The sequence below is a fragment of the Podarcis muralis genome, chromosome 7, assembly GCF_964188315.1.
Source record: "Podarcis muralis chromosome 7, rPodMur119.hap1.1, whole genome shotgun sequence".
In the NCBI taxonomy this organism is placed as follows: domain Eukaryota; kingdom Metazoa; phylum Chordata; class Lepidosauria; order Squamata; family Lacertidae; genus Podarcis; species Podarcis muralis.
Window position 1 is genome coordinate 82,304,718 of NC_135661.1, and position 26,156 is coordinate 82,330,873.

At 48.6% G+C, this 26,156-nt stretch overlaps 2 protein-coding genes across 2 annotated transcripts; one reads left to right on the forward strand and one right to left on the reverse strand.

The window, feature by feature from the left end:
• Positions 1-7,423: 7,423 nt before the first annotated feature.
• Positions 7,424-13,751, forward strand: LOC114603332 (uncharacterized). Its single transcript, XM_028742223.2, has 3 exons — positions 7,424-7,489; positions 11,032-11,125; positions 13,072-13,751. Exons 1-3 carry the CDS (start codon positions 7,447-7,449, stop codon positions 13,541-13,543), a joined length of 609 nt encoding a protein of 202 aa, XP_028598056.2. The 5' UTR covers positions 7,424-7,446; the 3' UTR covers positions 13,544-13,751.
• A 1,688-nt stretch (positions 13,752-15,439) lies between these two features.
• On the reverse strand, positions 15,440-21,758 carry LOC114603004 (uncharacterized). Its single transcript, XM_028741730.2, has 3 exons — positions 21,600-21,758; positions 17,632-17,779; positions 15,440-16,346 (listed from the first exon to the last, which is right to left on the reverse strand). Exons 1-3 carry the CDS (start codon positions 21,640-21,642, stop codon positions 15,842-15,844), a joined length of 696 nt encoding a protein of 231 aa, XP_028597563.2. The 5' UTR covers positions 21,643-21,758; the 3' UTR covers positions 15,440-15,841.
• Positions 21,759-26,156: the final 4,398 nt, after the last annotated feature.

Genomic DNA, 26,156 nt, shown 5'->3' on the forward strand with positions numbered 1-26,156 from the left:
CGCTGCTGCCCTCTGCGGAGGTGGCGGGGGAAATCTCTGCATGCCCTCCTCCCCTCCTGCCGCCAGAGACTGAGTGTAAATCATGTTTATAAGTTAATGGGAATGAGAGGATCTTTTACAGAAGAAGAAGAAGAATCTGCAAGGCAAAAGCTGCCTCCCTCCACTGCAAAGTTGGGAATATCTGGTTCCTATTAAAACAAAAAACAACAACATCAGCCACTCTTCCTGCTTGTCTTCCTTTTCCTCTCCCCGCCCCCTTTCGATCTAATAGACCACATAACACCGGTCTTGAAAGACCTACATTGGCTCCCAGTACGTTTCCGAGCACAATTCAAAGTGTTGGTGCTGACCTTTAAAGTCCTAAATGGCCTCGGCCCAGTATACCTGAAGGAGCGTCTCCACCCCCATTGTTCTACCCGGACACTGAGGTCCAGCGCCGAGGGCCTTCTGGTGGTTCCCTCACTGCGAGAAGCCAAGTTACAGGGAACCAGGCAGAGGGCCTTTTCGGTAGTGGCGCCTGCCCTGTGGAACGGCCTCCCACCAGCTGTCAAAGAGAAAAACAACTACCAGACTTTTAGAAGACATCTGAAGGCAGCCCTGTTTAGGGAAGCTTTTAATGTTTAATAGGTTATTGTATTTTAATATTGTGTTGGAAGCCGCCCAGAGTGGCTGTGGAAACCCAGCCAGATGGGCAGGGTATAAATAACAAATTATTATTATAGAGGAGGGAGCTGTTGGAGATCCGCGACTGAGGCTTTTCGGTGCTCGCTTGGTGTGGTCCCAGGAGTGTGATAAGTCCTGTGAATTGGCATTGGTGGAGTCCAGTGACCATGGCCTGAGCTGGGCTCTAGAAAGTCCCCATTCAGTGTGCATCTCTGCCAAGAAGTCAGACTTAGTGCAGTGGACAGATAAATGAACTTTGTCCCAGGCGACCTGGGCTCACATACCCACACAACTCTGCTTGCCCTTAAGCTGATCCTGTCCCAACCTACCTCGCAGGCTTGTTGTGAGAACAAAAACTAAAGAGGTGATGGGAACTCCACGAGCTCCTTTCTGTGGCCTTGTTTGCATGTCACTCTTTAACCAAATAAAATGGTTTAAAAGTGAGTGTATACGTTGCTGCTCCTTCCTGCAGCACACCAGAGAGGAGACAAACCAAAGGCTGACTCCATGATACATGCGAACTAACACTGGTGGATTGTTTCCTCCAAACCAATGGAGCCAAGAAGAAACTTGTGGTTTGTTTTGAGAAAACAGAATACGTGTGCTGCTTTGCAAGTATCACTGAAGCCAGTCTATGCTTTGTTTCCTTGTCAGTGTGCTGAGCAGCAAAGTGTGTATTCATTTAGTTTATTCTAAGTTTAATGAAGGGACATGGGTGGTGCTGTGGGTTAAACCACAGAGCCTAGGACTTGCCGATCAGAAGGTCGGCGGTTTGAATCCCCGTGACGGGGTGAGCTCCCGTTGCTCGGTCCCTGCTCCTGCCAACCTAGCAGTTCGAAAGCACATCAAAAGTGCAAGTAGATAATAGGTACCACTCCGTTGGGAAGGTAAATGGCGTTTCCGTGCGCTGCTCTGGTTCGCCAGAAGCGGCTTAGTCATGCTGGCCACATGACCTGGAAGCTGCACGTCGGCTCCCTCAGCCAGCAAAGCGAGATGAGCACCGCAACCCCAGAGTCGGCCATGACTGGACATTAAACTTTAAGTTTAATTCAGGTATTGCCAACATAGTGTCGTCATCCCTGACCTGCAGCTGTTGCTGGAAATGCATGCCCCCAGGCCGTTGGACGTGCTGTCTGCAGCTGATGCCAGTTTTTGGCTCCCCAACATCTGCAGGGTCACAGGTTCCCCACCCCTGATTTAAAGTGATGTGAGACCCAGGCCAGTGTTGGTTGTCTATTTGCGCCACGGCCTTGATTCTAACCTGCTTCACAAGCAGCTCGTGAAAGGGCTGCTGAGATGAGCAGTGTGAAACAGTTCGGATTACTCAAAAGGCAGAACATGAAAATGGTTGTTTATTGCAAGGCAAGTATACCTTTGCAATCCGAAGCACAGATTCTCCGTCCCCTGGTGGTCTGGGACTCACCTGCGTGTGAAATGCAGCCATTTCACCTGAAAGCAATCAGGGCCACTATATAACAAGTTTTAATTAACGCTTCGTGGCATGTCCAGTAACTTTATGGTTTCCTCCGCTCTTGGAAGTGGTGCTCATCTGTAAAATGATGGCTTAAAAGGCAGCTTGAAAAAGAGGACAGATTATTAAAAAGCTCTTTGCCTGGACAGAATATTCTGCAGGGACAGAGTAGAGAATTAAGCGCAATATATATATCATAAGCAATTTCCCAGCTCTGATTTCTAGCTGAATATGATTTACGATTCGGCAAGGCTGCTTCCCAAGCAGCAAAAAAATGCATTGTTCAGAATTTGGGAGGGTCAAAGGACTGTGCTGTGTTTTTCCATAATACAGTAATGGCAATTTTATTATTTCTACCACACCCCTCTGACTGGGTTGCCCCAGCCACTCTGGGCATTTGAGGCAACCTCCATGACCAATAGAAGTACCCCTGCACTCCCCAACTGTAAAATATGTCAAATAATGGAGGTTTCATTGGAAGGCTGAGGTTCCTGCATGCTGCATTGGTATCGCTCACATGCAGATTCCCCAGCGATTTGGTGGGGGACGAGCTTTTAAAAAGGCAAGCTCCATTTCCAAAGTAATTGGGCTAGCCAGTCACTCAGGGTGACCCGACTCGGGCTGAGAGTAAGTGTGACTTTTGCGCTCCTTGCACATGAAGGCTGATTTGCAAGAGGAGTAGCTGTTGAAAGAGGGATGCAGCCAAACGGCTGATTGCGGAGAGTCTAGACCTCTCTGTCTAGACCAGTGTTTCCCAAATGTTTTTGGGCAACGGCACACCTGTTTACTAAAAAAAAATTTCGCGGCACACCACCATTAAAGCCCCGCCCCGTGACGTCAGCGCGCAGCGTCACGCCGGGAGGGACGCACAAAAGTGAAAGTTTTTTCCCTCCCCCTTGCTGGGGAACCTCCAAGCTTTGGGGGTGGGAGGAGGCAGCAGAGCGAGGGACTGAGGGACGGCGGCAACTGAGGCGGCGGCGGCTGAGGCAGAGCTGGGAAGGGGGTTTCCAGGGGACACGGCAGCTCCTCGAAAGGCTTCTCTCAGCTGCGCTCAATCCGCCTCGGAGAGGATTTCCCCTCCGGTCCCATGCGTTCGTTTGGGGCATCGCTCCGGCTGCTCCCTCTCCCGCCGCGCAGGAGCGATGCCTCTCTCTGGCTTTCCCTCCGCGCAGGCTGAGGGAGGGAGGGAGGGGCGCGTGTGACCCGTCTCTGCTGGGAGACCAAACCCAGCGAGGCAGAGTCGCGCGGAGGCGCCCAGGCAGCGCTTCCGGCTGCGAGGAGGAGCGCCAGGCAACAGCAGGAGGTGCGGCCTCTCCTCGCCGCCCCGCCTCTCGCCGCCCGACTCGCCCGCCTCCCTCCAGGCATCTCGCGGCACACGAGGCAACGTCTCACGGCACACTCGTGTGCCGCGGAACACCGGTTGGGAAACACTGGTCTAGACAGCCCTCCTGCCTTTCACCTCCTCACCTGAAAATATGGGCTGCTGGGGGCCCTCTCCTTTGCTCACTCATCTCCCCGCTGGCTCGGCAGAGGTGCCTGAGCACTCCTTTCCCACCTGATGCAAGAATTGATCCACTCAAAGGTGGCCAACCGTGGATGGTTAAAAGTGGGCCAGGCAGCTGACCTTGTGTACTCCTGGCAGAGGCCACTCCAGGTGGAGAGTTTGGTAAGAGGGGTGCAGTCTAAATCTGGGCTGACAGCTGATCACATTTTCATATTTAAAAAAACACCCTGATGAGCCATGGGATGCAAGCCAAGTGCTAGAGCACATGATACTTTGACGCCTCAGAGAAGGTGGCAGTGATAAAATGTTAAAGGAATAATCGTGTTTTCTGGAATTCCTTTTTCCCTAAGGAAGGGCAACAAGGAGATGGAGGAGGAGGAATTCGACAGGCCCTGGGCTGGTGCTTATGTAGGGAGGTAACCAGGGATGCGGGTGGTGCTGTGGGTTAAACCACAGAGCCCAGAGCTTGCTGATCAGAAGGTCGGCGGTTCAAATCCCCGCAACGGGGTGAGCTCCCGTTGCTCAGTCCCTGCCCATCTAGCAGTTCAAAAGCACGTTAGAGTGCAAGTAGATAAATAGGTAAGGTAAACGGCATTTCCGTGCGCTGCTCTGGTTCGCCAGAAGCGGCTTCATCATGCTGGCCACATGACCCGGAAGCTGTATGCTGGCTCCCTCGGCCAATAAAGCAAGATGAGCACAACGACCCCAGAGTCTGCCACGACTGGACCTAATGGTCAGGGGTCCCTTTACTTTTTAACCAGGTGAGGCCACACTGAGATTGATGGAGTGATGCTCCATCCTAATGCCTTCCCTTGTGTCATCTTGCAAATTTGAAACCTGCAAGGCAGTGTATGAAGGTGGAAAGACAAGGACCGCCAGAGAGTCCGGACTAGGCCTACTTCTGCTCTGGTAAAACTCTGCGTGCTCAATCTGGTCACAACACGAACGTGGCAAGCTGCCTTCTACCAATCCCATTCACCTGGCTCGGCCTTGTCCGCACCGACTGCCGGCAGCTCTCTGGCGGTTCAGGCAAGCGACTCTCCCAGCTCTGCCCGGAGACGCGGGAATCGAACCTGTGACCTGCACACAAAGCCCATGTTCTGCCACAGAGTCATGGCTGTTGTGCCATGAGGAATGAATCCAAAGAGGCAGCCTGGTTGTGAAACTAAGAACCGTTCGGACCCTGTGCTGTCCTTTTGCTCCTGTTCATGGTTCCCAAGTCCACAAACATTCAACCCCAGGGGGTTGGGCTGGATGACCCTTCGGTGTCCCTTGCAACTCCACCGTGCTTTGATTCTATGACCTCTACCCTTCCTAGCTCACTGAGCACCCCGGAGGTAATTCAGGGACAGTGCCCTGGCTCTGGGAGGGGCCTGGTGGGGTGGCAGTCGTGCCACCAGGTCTGCAGATGCGATTCCCAAATCCTTATCTCCTGCTGATCCAACTATAAATATAGACACAGGCAGAGAAGCTGGCCTACTCAAGAGGAGCCAATAGCCTGCAGAGCTAGGTAAGGAGAGCAGAATCGCTTGGGTGGGGTTTGAGACCAGTGTGGGACTGGATACAAGCAGAGTTTGCTCAGGTAGAATTCAAATTTCCTCTGGTTCCTGATTTCTCTGCCATCTGAGGTAACCGGGTGTGTGTGTGTGTGTGTGTGTGTGTGTGTGTGTGTGTGTAGCCATTTGAGTTTATAGTGACAAATGGGGAGAGAGAGAGAGAGAATCCATATACGTAGAATTGTTTCAGAAGTTTTAAGTCACTTGTAACCAAACTTCGTAAACAGTTTCTTAATAGCGGCGCAAATGTTTGAAGAAGTGAGTTAATGATCCTGCCTCAAGTCAGGTGGCGGATTTCAGACCAACACAAGCAGATTTCTAGAGGGGGTGGCAGTTTTGCCCTAATCCTACACAGGCAAATAATAATAATAATAATAATAATAATAATAATAATAATAATAATAACGACAACAATAATTTATTATTTATACCCCGCCCATCTGGCTGGGTTTCCCCAGCCACTCTGGGCAGCTTCCAGCAAAACACTAAAATACAATAACCTATTAAACATTAAAAGCTTCCCTAAACAGGGCTGCCTTCAGATGTCTTCTAAAAGTTTGGTAGTTGTTTTTCTCTTTGACATCTGGTGGGAGGGCGTTCCACAGGGCGGGCGCCACTACCAAGAAGGCCCTCTGCCTGGTTCCCTGTAACTTGGCTTCTCACAGCGAGGGAACTACCAGAAGGCTCTCAGCGCTGGACCTCAGTGACCGGGCAGAACGATGAAGGTGGAGACGCTCCTTCAGGTATACTGAACCGTGGCCGTTTAGGGCTTTAAAGGTACGGTAAATAATGCAGTGGACTACTGAGGCCACATGAGCAGAGAACCCAGGGGCACACAGGCTGTTAAATCACTGTTGCCAGTAGGGCCTGGCGCCCCCTGAGGCATGTAGGGCCGGAGGCCAACAGCAGGTGGCGCCAGAGCCAACGACTGGCAGAGCCAATGTTTTCTAGTTTTGCCCCTGCCCTCATCCCTGCTTCAGGGGCAGCACTGAGACTAATAAGGAGGAAGCTGACTGGCAGCGCCACCCCCTGGTTGTAAGCAAGAAGGCAGGCAGGTGGGGGTTGGCTGGTGATAGGATCAAGCTGTAAAGTTTCTGTCAGGGATGGGCAGCTGACTATTGACCATGCTGGCTGGGAGATGATGAGTGTTGGATTCCCATAGAATGGGGAGGGCACCAGGTTATGGATAGCTGCTCCATGCCTCTAGCAACAGCTGATCTGCAGAAATCAGCTTAAAAAGAAAAATGCAGGCGAGGATCTGCATCGTAAAGGTAAAGGGACCCCTGGCCATTAGGTCCAGTCATGACTCACTCTGGGGTTGTGGCACTCATCTTGCTTTACTGGCCGAGGGGGCCGGCGTGCAGCTTCCGGGTCATGTGGCCAGCATGACTAAGCCGCTTCTGGCGAACCAGAGCAGCGCACGGAAACGCCATTTACCTTGCCGCCAGAGTGGTACCTATTTATCTACTTGCACTTTGACATGCTTTCGAACTGCTAGGTTGGCAGGAGCAGGGACCGAGCAATGGGAGCTCACCCTGTCGCGGGGATTCGAACCGGCGACCTTCTGATCGGCAAGTCCTAGGCTCTGTGTTTTAACCCACAGCACCACCTGTGTCATTACTGCATCATTACTGCCTGGCTATGTCTGTGGATCTAGTTGCTTGCTGAGGTGCAGGAGCAAAAGCTAGTGAAAAAGTGGGCAACGCTGTAGGAACTTGATAACCTTTTAACTTTGTGCAATTAATTCCTAAACTTAAGGCCCGAACCCCCCTGGAAAATACTACTAATATTCCGCCATCCACCTTTTGGTTCTGGAGTCAAATCCTTTTCTACAATGACATTCACACCCTTCACCCTGAGGAACCAGGAGAGCTTGCAAACACTGAAACAGAAGGGGTCCAAAGTTAAAGAGGTGCCTCCTCCTCGTTGGCAGAAAGCTGTCTGACGAAGGCGCAAGGCACACCTCTGTGGGAAGGGGGGGGGTTTCCACAACTTAGGGGCTGCCCCAGAGAATACCCTCTCCTGGGCCATTGCCCACCCCCCGTGTTTTTGAGGGCAGGGTGATGGGTAGTGAGAGGGAGAGAGGCCAGCGAGCCCTTCTCTTGCCAAACGGCTTTGGAGCCCCGAGTTAATGAGTGACAGGGTCAGAGTGGTCAGCCTGCCCTGCCACCCCATAAATGGATGCCTTTCCTCTCTTTTCTGACATTCCCCATTATTCTGCCTTTCCAGTGCCTCCCTGGGACCATTGCACCATGAAGCTTCTTGCTGTTTTCCTCAGCTTGGCCGCCATCATAGGTAAGTGGGGTTCTCTCTGTTTAGGCTCTGACCTGCCTGATTCCCCTCTTACAGCATTGGCAAACACAGTCAGGATCTAAAAAACCTTTCAATGCATTGAGTTGGGAGAAAGACCTACCCTGGCGCTACACAGGACCTGTGGTTTTTAACAGCTGCGTTGGGAGCAGAAATCCCACAGGTGCGGCTCTTCCTGGCACATAGAAAGTGGGTAAGATGTTATCTGTTGTATTTTTACCCATTTTGTATTAATGAAAGATGCAACGCTTCAGTCAGGAGGTGAATAGTGGCAGGCTGGATTCAGCTAACCCACCCCACTGGCAGAAGCTGGTACAATGGGCTTTCTCCCCCTATGGACCCCCATGCCTCCCCCAAATCTCCGGAGGTTCAGGTGAACCCCCCAGAACAGCACCTGGGGAGAGGAGAGGGGAGGTTGTTCTGCAGGGCAAGCAGAAATTCTTGTGTTGACAGAACTATCTCCTTAGAGCTGCGTTGCAAGCCTGTGTAATGCTGATGTCAGTTTGGGCAATTCCAAAGGAAGAAAAGGCAGGGCATGAGTGAGTCCCATCTGCCTCTAATAAAGGTATATCCCACCCTGTTGTGTTTCACAGAGACTAGAAACGAGTCTCTGGTAAAAATTATCCTCAGCATTTGTCTTCTGGAGGTCTTGATAGAACTCCATCCCAACGGTTGCCATTAATTTGATTAATTTGATTATGAATTGATTTTAGAATGCATTTCAATTACCGTATTTTTTGCTCTATAAGACTCGCTTTTTCTCTCCTAAAAAGTAAGGGGAAATTTGTGTGCGTCTTATGGAGTGAATGCAGGCTGCGCAGCTATCACAGAAGCCAGGAACAGCAAGAGGGATTGCTGCTTTCACTGCGCAGCGATCCCTCTTGCTGTTCCGGCTTCTGAAATTCAGAATATTTTTTTTCTTGCTTTCCTCCTCCAAAAACTAGGTGCGTCTTGTGGTCTGGTGCGTCTTATAGAGCAAAAAATACGGTAATCGATTGTGGTTTTATGCAAACTGTGTTACTTTTACTGTTGTTAGCTGCTCTGAGCCTGGCTTTGGCTGGGGAGGGCGGGATATAAATAAAATTTTTATTATTATTTTATTATTACTGATGTGAATCTTCACCAGATCACAGAATTATAGAGTTGGAAAGGGATCCTGAGGGTTCGACATCCTGCAATGCAGGAATCCTGCCTGCAGTTGTCCCTGGGTGGTCTTCATCCATCACATGGTGGCTTAACTCTCTTTCCTCCCCAATTTCATGAAATTTGCCCCTTCAGTTCAACTAGGGCACCCAGGGTACCTAACAACAATACTATGAAATATTAAAAATTACAATAACTAAAAACAGCAAGCCTGTAAAAAGGGGAACGGGGGAGATCCCCAGCATTAACAGATCTAAGAGCAAAGGTAAAAGGATGGAAAATGCGAAGGCGTGGAAAAATAAAAAGACCCCTTGCCTGGCTTGGAAATAATAAAGGACTTGGCATTGGGCAAACCTCTCTGGGGTGAGGAGAGACTTGCAGTTCCATAGGAAGGGCAGTAACCACTGAAAATATATTTTTCTGGCTGGCGCCCTCTTTCCCTCAGAAGGCAGGAGCACTTGGAGAGATACCCCTGAAGATGATCGTGATAACCAGGCACAAAGGTCACTGATCCTCGTGATCCTTTGAGACCTGCCAAAATCAAAACACCACGGAGATGTCCAAACAGGCCACGTCAAATAGTTGTGGCTTCCCCCCAAAGAATTCTGGGAGCTCTGGCAAAACTGACATACAAGCTACGGGACAAGGATAACTGTGACTTTAAAGATGAATGGGAACCCTTTACAAAGTATATGAAGAGGCAACAAAGCGAACTGGACTCCTAGGCTGGCTTTGAATAAACATTCACAAACTTTTCATTGATAATAATCAGCTAAATAGTTTGAGGATCCGTACAACTGTGTAACATGCAGAAAACAGCATTTTTAGAGAAATCAAAGACTGGGACTGAGGGAAGTTGGGGGTGGGGGTGGGTGGGTTCTGTGGGGGTAGGGAGGAAAAATGGGGGGGAAATAAGGATGATATGTTTCTGGATAATATGTTTTGTTTTAATTTTGAATAAAAAGGTTATTAAAAAAAAGAATTCTGGGAGCTGTAGTTTGCTAAGGGCGCCGAGAGCTGTTAGGAGCCCCCCCCCTCCCTGAAAGCTTTAACGGACAGTCTTTATTTCCAGCAAACTCTGGGAACTGTAGCTCTGCGAGGGGAATAGAGGTCTCCTAACAATGCCCTGCACCCTTAACAAACTACAGCTCCCAGAATCCTTTGGGAGGATTTAAAGCGGTGCTGTAGAAATGTGCTGTGAATGTGGCCACGCTCTGTTTTTCAGAGGTAAAAGAATTCACCCTTGTGTCAGGGCAGGAAAGCCTCAAGGCCAATTCCATAGTGAGGATGCATTCTTATAAAGTTAGGGCTGCCATGTGTCCGGGATCCATCCATCCAAAAATGGTGTCCAGGTGGAATTTTCAGAAATCGGTTATAATGGCTGGGAAAAGCCGGGCATGTAATAATAATAATAATAATAATAATAATAATTATTATTATTATTATTATTATTATTTGTACCCCACCCATCTGGCTGGGTTTACCCAGCCACTCTGGCTGGCTTCCAAAAAAATATATTAAAATACTCTAATACATCAAACATTAAAAGCTTCCCTGAACAGGGCTGCCTTCAGATGTCTTCTAAAAGTCTGGTAGTTGTTGTTCTCTTTGACATCTGGTGGGAGGGTGTTCCACAGGGCGGGCACCACCACTGAGAAGGCCCTCTGCCTGGTTCTCTGTAACTTGGCTTCTCGCAGTGAGGGAACCGCCAGAAGGCCCTCGGAGCTGGACCTCAGAGTCTGGGCTCAATGATGGGGGTGGAGACGCTCCTTCAGGTATACTGGACCGAGGCCGTTTAGGGCTTTAAAGGTCAGCACCAACACTTTGAATTGTGCTCGGAAACGTACTGGGAGCCAATGTAGGTCTTTTAAGACCGGTGTTATGTGGTCCCGGCGGCCGCTCCCAGTCACCAGTCTAGCTGCCACATTCTGGATTAGTTGTAGTTTCCGGGTCACCTTCAAAGGTAGCCCCACGTAGAGCGCATTGCAGTAGTCCATGCAGGAGATAACCAGAGCATGCACCACTCTGGCGAGGCAGTCTGCAAGCAGATAGGGTCTCATCCTGCATACCAGATGGAGCTGATAAACAGCTGCCCTGGACACAGATTTGACCTGTGCCTCCATGGACAGCTGCGAGTCCAAAATGCTGCCCGTATCAAAAATGTTTAATTTTAGGCTATTTTATCCCAATAAAAGAGCTTTAAAGAACTTTATCTGTTTTGGAGATTTTGCAAAAAAAATGGGGAGGGAGACGCTCAACAACTTTTGTGTCTGGATTTTCACTTTTTGATGGCAACCCTATAATATGTGGCTTGCTTCCTTCCTTCCTTCCTTCCTTCCTTCCTTCCTTCCTTCCTTCCTTCCTTCCTTCCTTCCTTCCCACAGGTTCTGCTTCAAGCGATGAACCTGTCAGCACCGCCCTGACTTGGAAGCAGATCCTCAGCCCCTTTGAAAGTTTCAAGCTACCCGAGGAGATCAGGTGACACAATATCTTTATATAAACACACAAACCACATCACCCTCCCAAGCACAGGTTGTACTGACCCAGACAAGGGCTGACATCACGGGATGCCACGTTGAATTTGATAAGAGAAATCTCCATGGGTGATTTGAAATCTCTACCCTCTGACTAGACTTATGATGCAGCAGATACAAACTTGGCTCACTCACAGGTGCTTTACAGAGATGAGGGTCCTTCACCATCATCTAAGAAGCTGGAATTTAGAAAAGGCATCCTGGGACATAGGTACATCTCTTTCCTTGGAACTGCAGGTTTAAAATGTACTTAGGGTTCCTTTGGGGTGTGACATTTATCTCCCAAAGGAGGCCAGAACACCAGTGAAGCAAAGACATACATGGTCAGTGCAAGAGCCCTGCTGGATTTTCCCTCCTGCTATTTATGTTTGTATGCTGCTTAACTGTCAATGAAGCCTCTAAGCGGTTTACAAAAGTGTGTGTGTGTATATATATATATAATACATTACAATTGCCGGTAAATGTTCAGAACATGTTTATAGCAAAAGCAAAAGTGTTACTGCTGGTATATAAAACCCTTAATATAAAACCCTTAATAGTGTTACTGCTGGTATATAAAACCCTTAACGGCGTGGAAATTTACATGTGGGGATTGCCTTACCCCACAAGTGCCTACTTGATCACTTTGATTTTTGGAACTGAAACTGTTACAGCCTCCACATATAACATCTATTTCCACATACAGTGGTACCTCGGGTTAAGTACTTAATTTGTTCCGGAGGCCCGTTCTTAACCTGAAACTGTTCTTAACCTGAAGCACCACTTTAGCTAATGGGGCCTCCCACTGCTGCCGTGCCGCCACTGCGCGATTTCTGATGTCATCCTGAAGCAAAGCTCTTAACCTGAGGTAATATTTCTGGGTTGGTGGAGTCTGTAACCTGAAGCGTATGTAACCTGAAGCGTATGTAACCCAAGGTACCACTGTATAATTATTGTAACAGCACCTACACGCTGGCAATCTCTGCCTATTGACCACAGGCAGGCGTGTTCACTGTATTTCTTTTTTGACACCTGCTTAAAACATTTTTGTTTTCGCAAGCCTGTCCAGACATGTCAAATGTGTTTAAATATTTTTTTTTTTAGCTTACTGCTGATTTTAACTATATTTAAAAGGCTTTCATTGCTCGTTCTTAGTTGCTTTTAAGTGAGAATAGTATTTTTGTAAACCCCTTTGAGGTTTTATTACAATTAAACAGGGTATAAATGTTGTTAAGCAAATAAATAAAATTACCCTCATATTCCATGAATTTGCCTAGTCCCTTTTGAAGCTATCTAAGTTGGTAGGCGTCAGCACAGCTTGCGGTAGGTTTCACCTGTGTCTTGTGTTAAGTGCTTGTTTTTGCCTTTTCCTCTGAGAAGGAGAAAGAGAAGCCAGCTTGAATAACTGGCCTCGATACGACACGCTCCTTGAAGGACAACTGGCCTGTAGGTTTCTCCCAGGCTAAACTATTTCTCCTCTGCTTCCGAAAAAAGAAGAATGGCAGACGAAATTAATGGACTATGTAGAATTGGACAAAATGACAGGAAGGGTTCGAAACCTGCGGGACCAGAGATTTACAGAAGGTTGGAAGAAGCATATGAATTATTTGAAGAGCAACTGTCATCAACAAATTAGGCTAGTAGGACTACAAGAAGTTTTGTAAGGAGAAATATACGAAGTGTTACAAAGTAGAAAAAGATAGAGATACTGGTTGTGAGTTTGAAATGTAATACGGAAAATAAGAAATGCATACTAAGAGATTAGACTGGAAAATTTTCAGACAGGACTGATGGAGGTAAAAAAAATATTGAATAAGATGTAAAAGTATGTTTAATTACTGTTGAAAATGGTATGTTAAAAAGCTAATAACATATATATATATATATACACACACTATTTCTCCTCTGCAGCACCCAGGCCGCTGACAAATTCAACAGAGTCCAAAGCCACCTGGCGGAACTGAAGGACCAGCTTCTGCCAGCCCTCCAAAAGGTGACGGAGGACCTGCAGGAGCTGAATCGGAAGGTGCAACCTTTCGCAGAAGCTCTGGACCAGAAGTTGCGGAGTGGCATCACCAAAGTGCAGGAGCGCGTAGCCCCTTACACCGAGAAGCTTCAGGAGCAGGCAGAGCAACGGATGGAGACCTTGCAGCAGACCCTGGCCTCCGGCAGAGAGAAGCTGACGCAGAACGTGGAGGTTATTCGAGCCCAGCTGGAGCCTCTTGTGGGGGACATGAAGACCAAAATCCAGCAGCAGACCCAGGAGCTCCGCCCCGTCATCCAGCGACTTCACAGCAATCTCAGGCAGACCTACAAAAGCTTGCAAGACTGCGCTGAAGACTTCCCGGGTTGCCTGGCCAAGTTTATGCTGCCGCCCCAGTGAGAACCCGGTCTAGTAACCAAGGGGTCTAGTAACCAAGGTGAGCAGCAGGATAAGGATGGATGGAGTCTGGCCTTTGTGCTAGAAATTCTCAGACAGGCGCCTAGCAAAGGTTGAAGCTGCTGAAGAGCCACACTCTCCCTGACACAACGACTCCTTATGCCTGTAAACATCCCCTTAATGGAGCAATAAAAGACCTAGCCTTCAATTACCCTTGTTGTCTTTGTGAATTTCATGGGGATTGTGTGTGTGTGTGTGTGTGTGTGTGTGTGTGTGTGTGTGTGTGTGTGTGTTGGAGAGGCAGAGAAGGAGTATGGACATTAAACTGAGGTAGGGATGAGATATCTGAATTTCTGCACTACAGTGGACACTCGGGTTGCAAACGTGATCCGTGCGGGAGGCACGTTCGCAACCCGCAGCGTTTGCAACCCGCAGTGCTGCGTCTGCACACGTGCGGGTTGCAATTCGGCGCTTCTGCACATGCCCAAGCGCCAAAATCCAAAAGTACCGTATTTTTCGCTCTATAAGACACACCTTTTCCCTCCTAAAAAGTAAGGGGAGATGTGTGTACGTCTTATGGAGCGAATGCAGGCTTCTCGCAGCTAAGCCAGAACAGCGAGAGGGATTGCTGCGCAGTGCTCCCTCTCGCTGTTCTAGCTTCTGGCTTAGCTGCACAAAGCCTCCGCAGGGCAGCGGGGAGCCTTCATCCCGCTGCCCTGAAGAGGCTGCACAGCTATCCCAGAAGCCAGAACAGCGAGAGGGATCACTGCGCTCCCTCTTGCTGTTCTAACTTCTGGCTTAGCCGCGCTCTGTCCCATCCCCACCTCCCGGAAAAGCCCGCAAGAGCCACGCAGAGCGTGAAAGGGAGCGCTGAGCAGCGCCTGGGATGCATACAGGCTCTGCTCAGCACTCCCTTTAAAGAATATTTTTTTCTTGCATTCCCCCTCTAAAAACTAGGTGCGTCTTATGGTCAGGTGCGTCTTATGGAGCGAAAAATACGGTAACCTTTTCCGGTACTTCCGGGTTCGGCGTGGTGCACAACTCGAAAACACACAACCCGAAGCATCTGTACCCAAGGTATGGCTGTACTTTATACACAATAGACTGAATAGCATCATTTAAAGTTTTCTAGGCCATCTTTCTGCTGAATCTCTCAAGGCAGCAAACAGAAATTCAGGATTATGGGAGGGGAAAAGAGTTAAATCACCACTTGCCTTGCCATTCTTGGTTTCTGAACCAATCAGCCACCCCCTGCTTTTGCAATTTTGTGGAAAAGCAGAAGAAAACTCTACACTTAAAAGGCACAGCTAGGTAGCTAACAGAACATGTAGTTCAACCATTGTCACATATCCTGCAATGCTCTGTGGAGTAAGCACCATTTTGATCTGCTTCTGCCACAAAAAGAGAATGCTATTAAAATAATTTTTCATGCCCTGCACCCTCCATAGAATAAAGCACATGCTGCCACCGTTATGTTAAAGAAAGATTGTGGAGTACTTTAGTCCATGTGTGGTGGTTGTGCCCAGATATTACATCATTGTGGGGGGGTGGGATGTCAGTTTTTCAAGAGATTTGTAAAATCGCTTCCCAGGCTTTAATCCTTGATCCACTATTCATCTTCTCACTTAATCTGTGATGAACAACCAAGAAATGTATTACACAAATAGCCTGTGGCTTTCCTTCTTGTTGTAGCATGCCTTTGCGATTGCCAAAAATTGGAAATAGTCCTCAACTTACCTTTTTCAAGAGGTCTGGAACACAAGACTAAAGGAAAAGTTAATGCATAAACTTGAGAATCCTGAGGACAGGGTCTGGATTGGACAAATTTCAAGATACACAGTGCATCTTCATTACCTTTGCCTCTTAAGAACAAAATAGCCATAGCCCACCAAGACATACTTAGGGCTAAGTAGTCTGGATTAAGACCATTTTATTGAACTTTACATGCATTGCTGAGCCTGATTATATTATAATATGATTTTATAACAAGTAACAACATTTTCTCCATTTATATTATTATATACAAATGCAATAAGATTATTTTCAGAAAACATTAAGACATAAACACAGCCCTAAACCAGCATCATTAGGGACAGCTCCTTTATTACATGGTTTGGGGGAGGGAAGATATCACCAACAGCCTCTGCTCCCCACCCCAAATTGCTGAGGACACTCGATCCAGTCGTTTCCCTTTTTTGACCCTTTCTGTTTCAAAGAGTTTGGCCAAGGTTCCACCCTCCGTTGCTTATGAGAAGCTTCAGAGATCTGGGGAAAGCACTGGGGGTATGTCAGCCCCACCTCTTAAGAGTCTGTGATGCGTTTTTTGATTGCCTCCATAAGTGGGGTGACGTAGCGCTGCATGGTCTGGCTGAATGTCTCTATGCCCAGCTTGATCTTCTCCTGGGCCTGGTTGGCATAAGGCTCTAGGGACCTCTGGTATTCGTGCAACTGGCGGTGAAGCTTCCGCGCGTAAGGGATCAGCTCAGGCCCCTTTTCTTCCACTTGCTGCTTCAGCTTCTCCTCCAGCTCCTGCACCTTGGGGATGACCATATTTCTCAGGACCTGCGTGTGCGGTCTCAACTTCTCCGCGACGGGGCTGGCGTAGAAAGTCACTAGAGATTCCAGCCCCTCGTAGAGCTCTTCTGTGGCAGACCGTAATACGGCTAGTTTACAGCTGGCGCCCACCAGGGCATGCCCAGACAACTGAACTGCCGCATGGTAGGCCTGTGTGATTTCGGGGGGCAGCTCAGCCTGCAGGTCCTGGACATACTTGCGCAGTTTTGCAACATCATCACGAAACAAGATTCTGTGGGGGTTCAGAAGGCATAGAGCGTTGTGAGTGGGATACAGAGCCAGTGTGGTAGAGTGTTTATAACAGGGGTCAGCAAACTTACCACGCCTTGGGCCTGTGTCTCCAGCACTGATCGCGTGGCAGGCCGGAGGAGCGCGTGCCCATACGCGTGCACACATGCTATTTCCGCCGCACTTCCGGGTCGAAGGAGCACCAGAAATAGCTTGTGTGCATGTGCACGGGCCTCCTCCAACCTGGATGTGCATTGGAAATAATGCTTGCACATGCGCAAATAACACGCATGCTCACAAGCTATTTCCGGTGCTCCTCCAACCCAGAAGTGGGCAGCCGCACAGCAGTGGTAAGAGTGGGCGGCGGCAGCGGGGGTCGCCGTGGGCCAGATAAATGAGTCCCTTGGGCCTTATCTGTCCCGCAGGCCTTAGTTTGGGGACCCCTGGTTTAGAATACTGGATTAGGATGGGGGGGGAGTGTTGGACAAATCTGTCCCAGGGACCTTTCCCAGATGGATTCAAATTTCTCTTTGAAAGAAGGAGTCTACACCACAATCAGGCATAAGCTGGTCGACACAGTACTGTGGGCAACAACCCCACCCCCCAGCTCATGCTGTAAAGAGGGGATTGCGCATTCCAGTTCTCATCACAGACAATTTATACCCTAAAACCATTTGAATGTCCCTATTGGTTAAGAAATTGTAGTTTACAGACTTCCCTAAACGCCCATTTCATGCCTACTCCCTAATATGTCCCTAATATGTCCCCCCTCCTTTACATACATCCCACGCCCATCTGAATTATCAGTTTCGTCAACAGGGGTGTATTTTCAAGTCACCCAGCCCTCATAAATTAGGAGGCTCTCAGGGTCAGCATTGGCCAGGTATGTCCAAAGTCTGTTTTGGGGGCCTAATTTGGCCCCCGCCGGTTGGATCAATTCGGTCCCTGTGGCCGTTCATTTCCTGAGGTAAAACCCTAAAAAAAGGTCAACAACTTTGGTTGGCCCTCATGCATGATCTCTTCATCAAGTCTGGCCCTCTTTGAAAAACGTTTGGGCACCCCTGGCATAGGTTATCAATCTGCTTCTAATACATTCCTTACTTAAGTGTGCCCCAAGGGCCAGATAGAGAGGTATGGAGGGCCACAGTTAGCCCCAGGCTTCACATCCTTGCAAAGGAAAATCTAGCAAAGAAGAAATCCTGTCAGTGTTCTCAAAGCTTCGGTCTGTGAAGTCCCTAGTTAATGCCCCCAATCCCCTAAATTGGGGGAAAGGAGACGGATCTGCTTACCTCAGTTCTTGTCCGAGCCTCGATCTTCTCACAAAGTTCAATTTATCCCACGCTTTCTCGCTGACCTTTCCCAATAATTTAGTGAGGTCGTGCTTTAACTGTTCCAACTTGGAGACCCGTTTATCCGTTTGGGCAAAAGTCGGATGGCCTGGGGAAAGAAACAGAACATCTGCATCATGTCTTGTTGCGCAGGAAGTAAGGTGGGGCAGCCTTGGTTCTGGTAAACTATGGCGCGGCCTGGGCTATCCGAGATATCGGCCGTTTGGCTGATCACGGCCCTCGTGGACCAAGGAGGTAGCTGCCCGGGCCCCTCTGTCCTGCTGCGGTCACCAAAATGTGGCAAGGCAAATCTGCTGCCACAACTTGCACCATTAACTACTAGTGAGTTGGGTTGAAGAAAGAATCCCGAAAATTTGCTTACTGCAGTAAGGGGTTCCAGCAGGATTGCTCTACAAAGGCTGAACCCCACCCAAACACCCTGGAAGAGGGGTTCTTTATAGGTTTCTTACACAAAGCATTACAATTTCCTCCAATCATAAGCATTCTCATTGCCTGACTCAAAGAAGCATACAAGCTGTTAGCCAGAACTCATATGGTGATATTATTTTAACACGGTACTATTGCAAATCAAATTCCTAGTCCCATTGCGGGGGGTGGGGGGTGGGAATGGCTGGGTAACTTGACTTTTGGCATAAGGTAAAGGGACCCCTGACCATTAGGTCCAGTCGTGACCCACTCTGGGGTTGCGGCACTCATCTCGCATTACTGGCCGAGGGAGCCGGTGTACAGCACGACTAAGCTGCTTCTGTGCTGGCCAGCACGACTAAGCTGCTTCTGGAGAAACCAGAGCAGTGCACGGAAATGCCGTTTACCTTCCTGCCGGAGCGGTACCTATTTATCTACTTGCACTTTGACGTGCTTTCGAACTGCTAGGTTGGCAGGAGCAGGGACCGAACAACGGGAGCTCACCCCGTCGCGGGGATTCGAACCGCCGACCATCTGATCGGCAAGTCCTAGGCTCTGTGGTTTAGACCACAGTGCCACCCGCGTCCCTTGACTTTTGGCATAAGGTAAAGGTAAAGGTACCCCTGCCCGTACGGGCCAGTCTTGACAGACTCTGGGGTTGTGCGCCCATCTCACTTAAGAGGCCGGGAGCCAGCGCTGTCCGGAGACACTTCCGGGTCACATGGCCAGCGTGACAAAGCTGCATCTGGCGAGGCAGCGCAGCACACCGAAACGCCGTTTACCTTCCCGCTAGTAAGCGGTCCCTATTTATCTACTTGCACCCAGGGGTGCTTTCGAACTGCTAGGTTGGCAGGCGCTGGGACCGAGCAGCGGGAGCGCACCCCGCCGCGGGGATTCGAACCACCGACCTTCTGATCAGCAAGTCCTAGGCTCTGTGGTTTAACCCACAGCGCCACCCGCGTCCCTTGACTTTTGGCATAGGTCACATCAAAAAAGGGTTCCTGTGCTTTTTCTGAAGATTTTGCCTGTGGTTCCTGCTGTGTGCTGCAGAATTCATACAGGAATCCAGGCCTGTGGGGATCTGCTCCGCTTAAGAGAAATTTAAGCTGAAAGGATACTTTAGGTTACAAAGATAAATACTACCAAAGGCGTCATGATTATTTCCCCACCAGCCATCCCCACACGGTTGCACTGCCAATGCATCAAAGGAAGAGATTAGGCCTACACAGGCCCAGGCTATTGACCCTAAAAAAACTACAACGTGATTTGGACTCTGCCTCAGCAAACCCAAATCTAGGATTTTTGGAGCCTGGAGCAGCAAGAAGGAATTGGACAATCCTGGCTTGATCATGAGGTGAGTTGGAGACCTAGCCTCAGGTCGTGAGTTTGGGGCCCAGTTTATGCTGTGGGTTAAACCACTGTGTCGCTTAGGCTTGCCGATCGAAAGGTCGGCGGTTCAAATCCCTGCGACGGGGTGAGCTCCCGTTGTTTGGTCCCAGCTGCTGCCAACGTAGCAGTTCGAAAGCACACCAGTGCAAGTAGATAAATAGGTACCGCTCTGGTGGGAAGGTAAACGGCGTTTCCATGCGCTGCTCTGGTTTCGCTAGAAGCGGCTTAGTCATGCTGGCCACATGACCCGGAAGCTGTATGCCAGCTCCCTCGGCCAATAAAGCGAGATGAGCGCCGCAACCCCAGAGTCGTTCATGACTGGACTTAATTGTCAGGGGTCCCTTTACCCTTTACCTTTACCTAATTTGAGAAAACATAATTAAAATATTGTGCCTGCCTCTCCCCAGCCCCCCCCCCCCGGCTAATATGTTGTGGGGGTTGTTGTTGTTGTTGTTGTTAACCCCACCTTCTTTCCAGTGCCATGGCCCTGATCCAGTTCACCAAACCCTCCTCTCAGCTACTTTTTAGCCTTCTATAAAAAGTCAAGACTTATGGATCTCCTGCATTATTTGTTGCTTGATGCTGAGAAGTGGATCTTTGTATCTCTCTTGGTAATGTTTCAGATTTTGAATGCACACCACATTCCTGTGTTTTTAAACATCTATATATGCAGACTTAGACCAGCAGCTTAATGATTTGTTATGTGGTGCATGAGACAAAGCTGTTGACAACCGTAAATAGTATTTATTTTAATCAGCTTGTGGGTTCTGCATACAATGTTGTGGCGTTTCAAAGCTGACATTGTTTCCTCATTTTGTTATATTGGTGCCTCAGCCTCCCTTCCAGGAACTCTGAGTTGCTCTCAAGGCCAAACGGCACATTACAAGGGATATGCTTGAAAACGCTATAACCTTATTCTGCACCTTGGTCCAGATCAGATTGGATCTGTATCTCCAGTCTTAAGGTTAAAAGAAGATTTCAGCACATTTCATATGTTCATCTGAACACAGGTACATGAGGGAGGGAGATCATAATGGCTGGCTTGCTTACGCTGTAGCTGTTTGAACCCTTTGCACGTGAAATAGATATCTAATAATGAAAAGTGGAAATAGATCACTGTGGCTTCTACTGGGTATGGTGCTAGCATGAGTCTGGAGATTATGTCTATATTTGCCCATGCTATAAAGGTAAAGGGACCCCTGACTGTAAGGTCCAGTCGCGGATGACTCTGGGGTTGCGCACTCATCTTGCTCTATAGGCCGAGGGAACCGGCATTTGTCCACAGACAGCTTCCGGGTCATGTGGCCAGCATGACTAAGCCGCTTCTGGCGAACCAGAGCAGCGCACAGAAACGCCGTTTACCTTCCTGCCGGAACGGTACCTATTTATCTACTTGCACTTTGACGTGCTTTCGAACTGCTGGGCAGGCAGGAGCTGGGACCAAACAATGGGAGCTCACCCTGTCATGGGGATTCGAACTGCCGACCTTCTGATCGGCAAGCCCTAGGCTCTGTGGTTTAGACCACAGCACCACCCACCCATGCTATAGTGGGCAATATATTGGACTTCAAACCCCTCTCTCAGCTATGAAGTTCATGGAATGGTCTTAGCCACGTCACAGTTTCTCAGCCTAACCTACCTTATTGGAAAGATAAAATGGAATAATCCTATAAAAGTTTATTTGCTATTCTCCTGGTTGCCTTTGAGTAAGGGGATGCAAACTGATAACCCACTCAAGCTTTCTGAAGCTAACTCCATAGTCCTATCTCATTGGTTTTTCAGTATATTGTTTGTTTGTGGCAGGTTTCAGAGTTGGACCATGTTCTTCAGAGAGCCTGTGCAACCCAAAAGCCTGATACTTCTGCCAATATTATTGATCCGAGAAGAGATAGGTAACCTCTGGACCAATTTGGAATGTGCCCAAAGTCTTTGAAGAACCAACCAGGCAACTTTGGGCTAAGCAAAATTGTTCCAAAACATGACACAACTCCTTTTAGCTCTTCCAAATCATAATACCTCCATGTTCCAAGTCTGTGAGAAAGCAGGGAGCTCACCCACTCAAAAAAAAAGAAACTTAAGAGTTTCCCTCTAGACTGAGGTAACCACCCACTCACCTGTGAAGAGGTACAAGACCAGTGTGATGACAATTAACTTCATAGTGGCTCGGCGGAGGGTCCTGAGTATCCTCTTGCTAGGGTGAAGGCAGGGGCTCGCTATCTGAGCAGGGGGTGCTCTGAGGGGAATAAATTATTGCTTCCATCCTCGGCTTCTGTAATTCATTAACACAGGGCGCTGGGTGAGCTTCCTGTTCCATCACCTCGAGTCATTGCCCCCACGTCCAACTGGCACGAAAAGGAAGAGGTAACGTTTGAAAGAGCTTGAACTTCAGTTTGCCAAGGACAGCAGGCGGGTTGCTAAAACAAAATGAAGGAATTTAAAAACCACACGCAAACTTTGGAAGGGCTCTGTGAGGTCAGACCAAAGGCCCGTCTGATCTTGTAACTCATAGGGCCAACTGATGGGAGTTGGAAAGAAGATCTATTAATTATAGTTCCTCCTCTGTAGACCCATGTGTGTGGAACAATGAGCAAAGGAATATGGCTGCAAGCCTGTATTCAAAGCATGGAGCTTAGCAGACTCTCTGCACCCCAGCAGAATTTAATTCTCATCATCAGGCAGTTTCGTGAGGCATAGGAATAGGCTAGTCAGCCTTTCTTTATCCTGTGTCAGGTTCCTTCTACCCCTTCTGCATGAATAGACCACACACTGAAGTATGTTTAAAAATGATTTACTTGCAGATTTAAGGTCTCATAGAAATTGTACAGCTGGGAGGGGGTCATCTAGTCCAACCCCCCCCCCCCCCCCCCGCAATGCAGGATTATCAATCATGCATTGTCCTATGAGCAACACTAGAAAATGCAGTCAAAAATATTATTGGGTAGAAATACAGCAATGTAGTTTCTGACATGAGTCTGAAGTTGGGAGCTTATAGTGAGGAATGTCCTCCCTCCGTGGCTCACATTGCTAAGAGGAGAATGAGGAAAGGAAGAGAAGGAATACATCACTTCCTCCCTCACTTCCTCCCTACCCGACTGAGCCTACTCCAGCAATTCAAACTCTGTGGTCCTTAACCCCTTCATATACCAACTAGCAAGCATGCAGTTGTGTTTTGACTGTAAAACTTTCCACACCAGCTAGGTGCATATTTACTTTATTTATTATTACATTTATTTTACACCTTTCCTGCATGGAGCTCAAGGTGGCATGACTGGTTTTCCTGCTTAAACCCATTTTATTCTCACAGCAGTTCAAATCCACATGACAGGGTGAGCTCCCGTTGCGTGGTCCCTGCTCCTGCCAACTTAGCAGTTTGAAAGCACGTCAAAGTGCAAGTAGATAAATAGGTACCGCTCCAGCGGGAAGGTAAATGGCATTTCCGTGCGCTGCTGTGTTTCGCCAAAAGCGGCTTAGTCCTGCTGGCCACATGACCCGGAAGCTGTACGCCGGCTCCCTCGGCCAATAAAGTGAGATGAGCGCCGCAACCCCAGAGTCGTCTGCGACTGGACCTAATGGTCAGGGGTCCCTTTACCTTTACCTATAGAGCTAAGAGAGAGAGACTGGGGTGAACCACTGTCTGAATGTCCAGTACTGATTTAAAAGCCATTAGTGGTACTGATCCTTTATGCCCCTGTGAGATAGGCTAGGCTAAGAGGCTGTGTCTGGTTCAAGGTCACCCAGTGAACTGCTGGAGTGCGGATCAGAATCCTAGTCTGCCAGGTCCTAGTCCAACACACTAACCACTAGGCCACACCATCTCTCATTCAGTGTTGCATCTGGACTATCCACAGACAGCATCTCTGAACCTCCGGGCAATGTCCACAGACCCCTGCTTTATCCCTGCCTAGATATTGTTTAGAGGGTTTCTTTCTACCCTGCTTTTGGGGAAGTTTGGAGTGATTTTTATGAGTCAAGACCCTGTAATGAAGAAAGTACTGACAGTGTTGTTGTACTACGTGGCAGGGTTGGATACAAAGGGGCATCTATTCACCTTTTTGCATGCCATGCACAATTGTATAAACCTCTGTCATCTCATCTCTTTCTTGCCTTTCCTCTCAACTAAGTAGTCCCAAATGGGACGCGGGTGGCGCTGTGGGTTAAACCACTGTGCCGCTTGGGCTTGCCGATCGAAAGGTCACGGTTCGAATCCCCGCGACGGGGTGAGCTCCCGTTGCTCAGTCCCTGCTCCTGCCAACCTAGCAGTAAGAAAACACATCAAAGTGCAAGTAGATAAATAGGTACCACTCCGACGGGAAGGTAAACGGCGTTTCCGTGTGCTGCTCTGGTTCGCCAGAAGCGGCTTAGTTATGTTGGCCACATGACCCAGAAAGCTGTCTGCGGACAAATGCAGGCTCCTCGGCCTGTAGAGAGAGATGAGCGCTGCAACCCCAGTGCCGTCCACAACTGGACCTAACGGTCAGGGGTACCTTTACCTTTAAGTAGTCCCAAATTCTGGAAGCTTCCCCCATAGTGGAGTCGCGCCACCCCCTCGATAATTTTGGTTGCCATTTTCAGAAACTTTGTCAATTTTTCAATACCCTTTGTGAGGTGAAGTGGCCAAAACTGTACACTGTATTCCAAATGTGGCCGCAGCATAGATTTATATAATGTAATTGTGGTACCTGCTGTTTCACTTCCAATTCCTTTCCTAAAGAGCCTGCAACTGGGCTTTTCTATGGCTGCCACACCCCTGGGTCAACATATTCATCAAGATTTCCACCACAATTTCAAGGTCTTGTTCCTGGTCAGTCAGTTTAGATCATCTAATGTTAAAATACCCTCTCCATCATCCTGATATTCTTAGGTAACATCTGTTCTGGTTCTATGGCCAGAGCTTACTCGGATCACTCCACATGGAGCAAACTCTCCTTCAAAAGATAGTTATTTGTTAACATATCACACTGGCATAGGGGATCTACAGACATATAGGAATTTACTTCGTATACCACCCTGAGGTCGTGTCCCAAACCCTTGGGGGTGATAGGAAGAAACCAAGCTATGTTTTGCATCATTGATAGACCCTGCTTTATCTCCATAGGGAGATTGTTTTTTGGGGGGGTGTCTCTCAGTTTCTTGATCTGTTGGAAGATTGTAGTGGCCAGGATCTTTTAGGGAAGAACAAAAAATATATAAATGGTCTCGGCCCAGTACACCTGAAGGAGCATCTCCACCCCCATCGTTCTGCCTAGACACTGAGATCCAGCGCCGAGGGCCTTCTGACGGTTCCCTCACTATGAGAAGTGAGGTTACAGGGAACCAGGCAGAGGGCCTTCTTGGTGGTGGCGCCTGCCCTGTGGAACACCCTCCCATCAGATGTCAAGGAAATAAACAACTACCTGACTTTTAGAAGATATCTGAAGGCAGCCCCGTTTAGGGAAGTTTTTAATGTTTGATGTTTTATTCTGTTTTTAATCTGTTGGGAGCCGCCCAGAGTGGCTGGGGAAATTCAGCCGGCTGGGCGAGGTCTAAATAATAAATTATTATTATTATTGTAATGTATCACCTGGCATTCAGCCAAAAATTGATTCCAGAGGTTAAAGGTAAAGGGACCCCTAACCATTAGCTCCAGTCGTGGACGACTCTGGGGTTGCAGCGCTCATCTCGCTTTATTGGCCGAGGGAGCTGGCTTCAGGTTACGTGGCCAGCATGACTAAGCTGCTTCTGTTGAACCAGAGCAGAGCACGGAAACGCCGTTTACCTTCCCGCCGGAGTGGTATCTATTTATCTACTTGCACTTTGACGTGCTTTCGAACTGCTAGGTTGGCAGGAGCAGGGGACCGAGCAACGGGAGCTCACCCCGTCGCAGGGATTTGAACCACCGACTTTTCGATTGGCAAGTCCTAGGCTCTGTGGTTTAACCCACAGCGCCACCCGCCTCCTACCAGAGGCTACTGATCAATAAAAACAAGACAGTCCCTGTCCTTGGACACAATTTTTTTTTAAAAAAATGACATAGCACAGAAATAAAATGGCTTGGGATGAAGGAGGAAATAAGCCAAAGCAGGTACTGGTTTTGGGGTGCAAGTACTTCCAATGACCAGCTGGACTCTCAACTGCGTACATGCATCCCTTCCTTCATCTGCTACAACAGGATGCAATTGGTGTTGCCCATTGATAGTTGGTGTGTGTGTGTGTGTGTGTGTGTGTGTGTGTGTGTGTGTGTAAACCTGCACTGCCTCAAGAGAATGGAGGGGAAGAGGAAAGGTGGACTCTACCTCCCTCCCTTGCCTGAGTCCCAAGGTCTCTCCAAAGGTGCTATTTCAAGGGAGCCCTCTATTCACCTGGGCCAATGAAGGCTTCCCCTGAAACTCAAGGAGCAGCTTCAAGGTAGGGAAAGTGAAAGGGACTCCTCCTCATTTCCACCCTGCAGGCCAAGGAAGTTGAGCTCCCCCTACGCAACTGTTATGTTAGAAGAAACCTGAAGGCAGCCCTGTTTAGGGAAGCTTTTAATGTTTGATGCATTACTGTAGTTTAATATTTTGTTGGAAGCTGCCCAGAGTGGCTGGGGTAGTCAAGCCAGATGGGCGGGGTATAAATAATAAATTATTATTATAATATATTATGTGCACAACATAACCCACGTGTTGGCTTACAGGTGTATTGAGAGCGCTTCA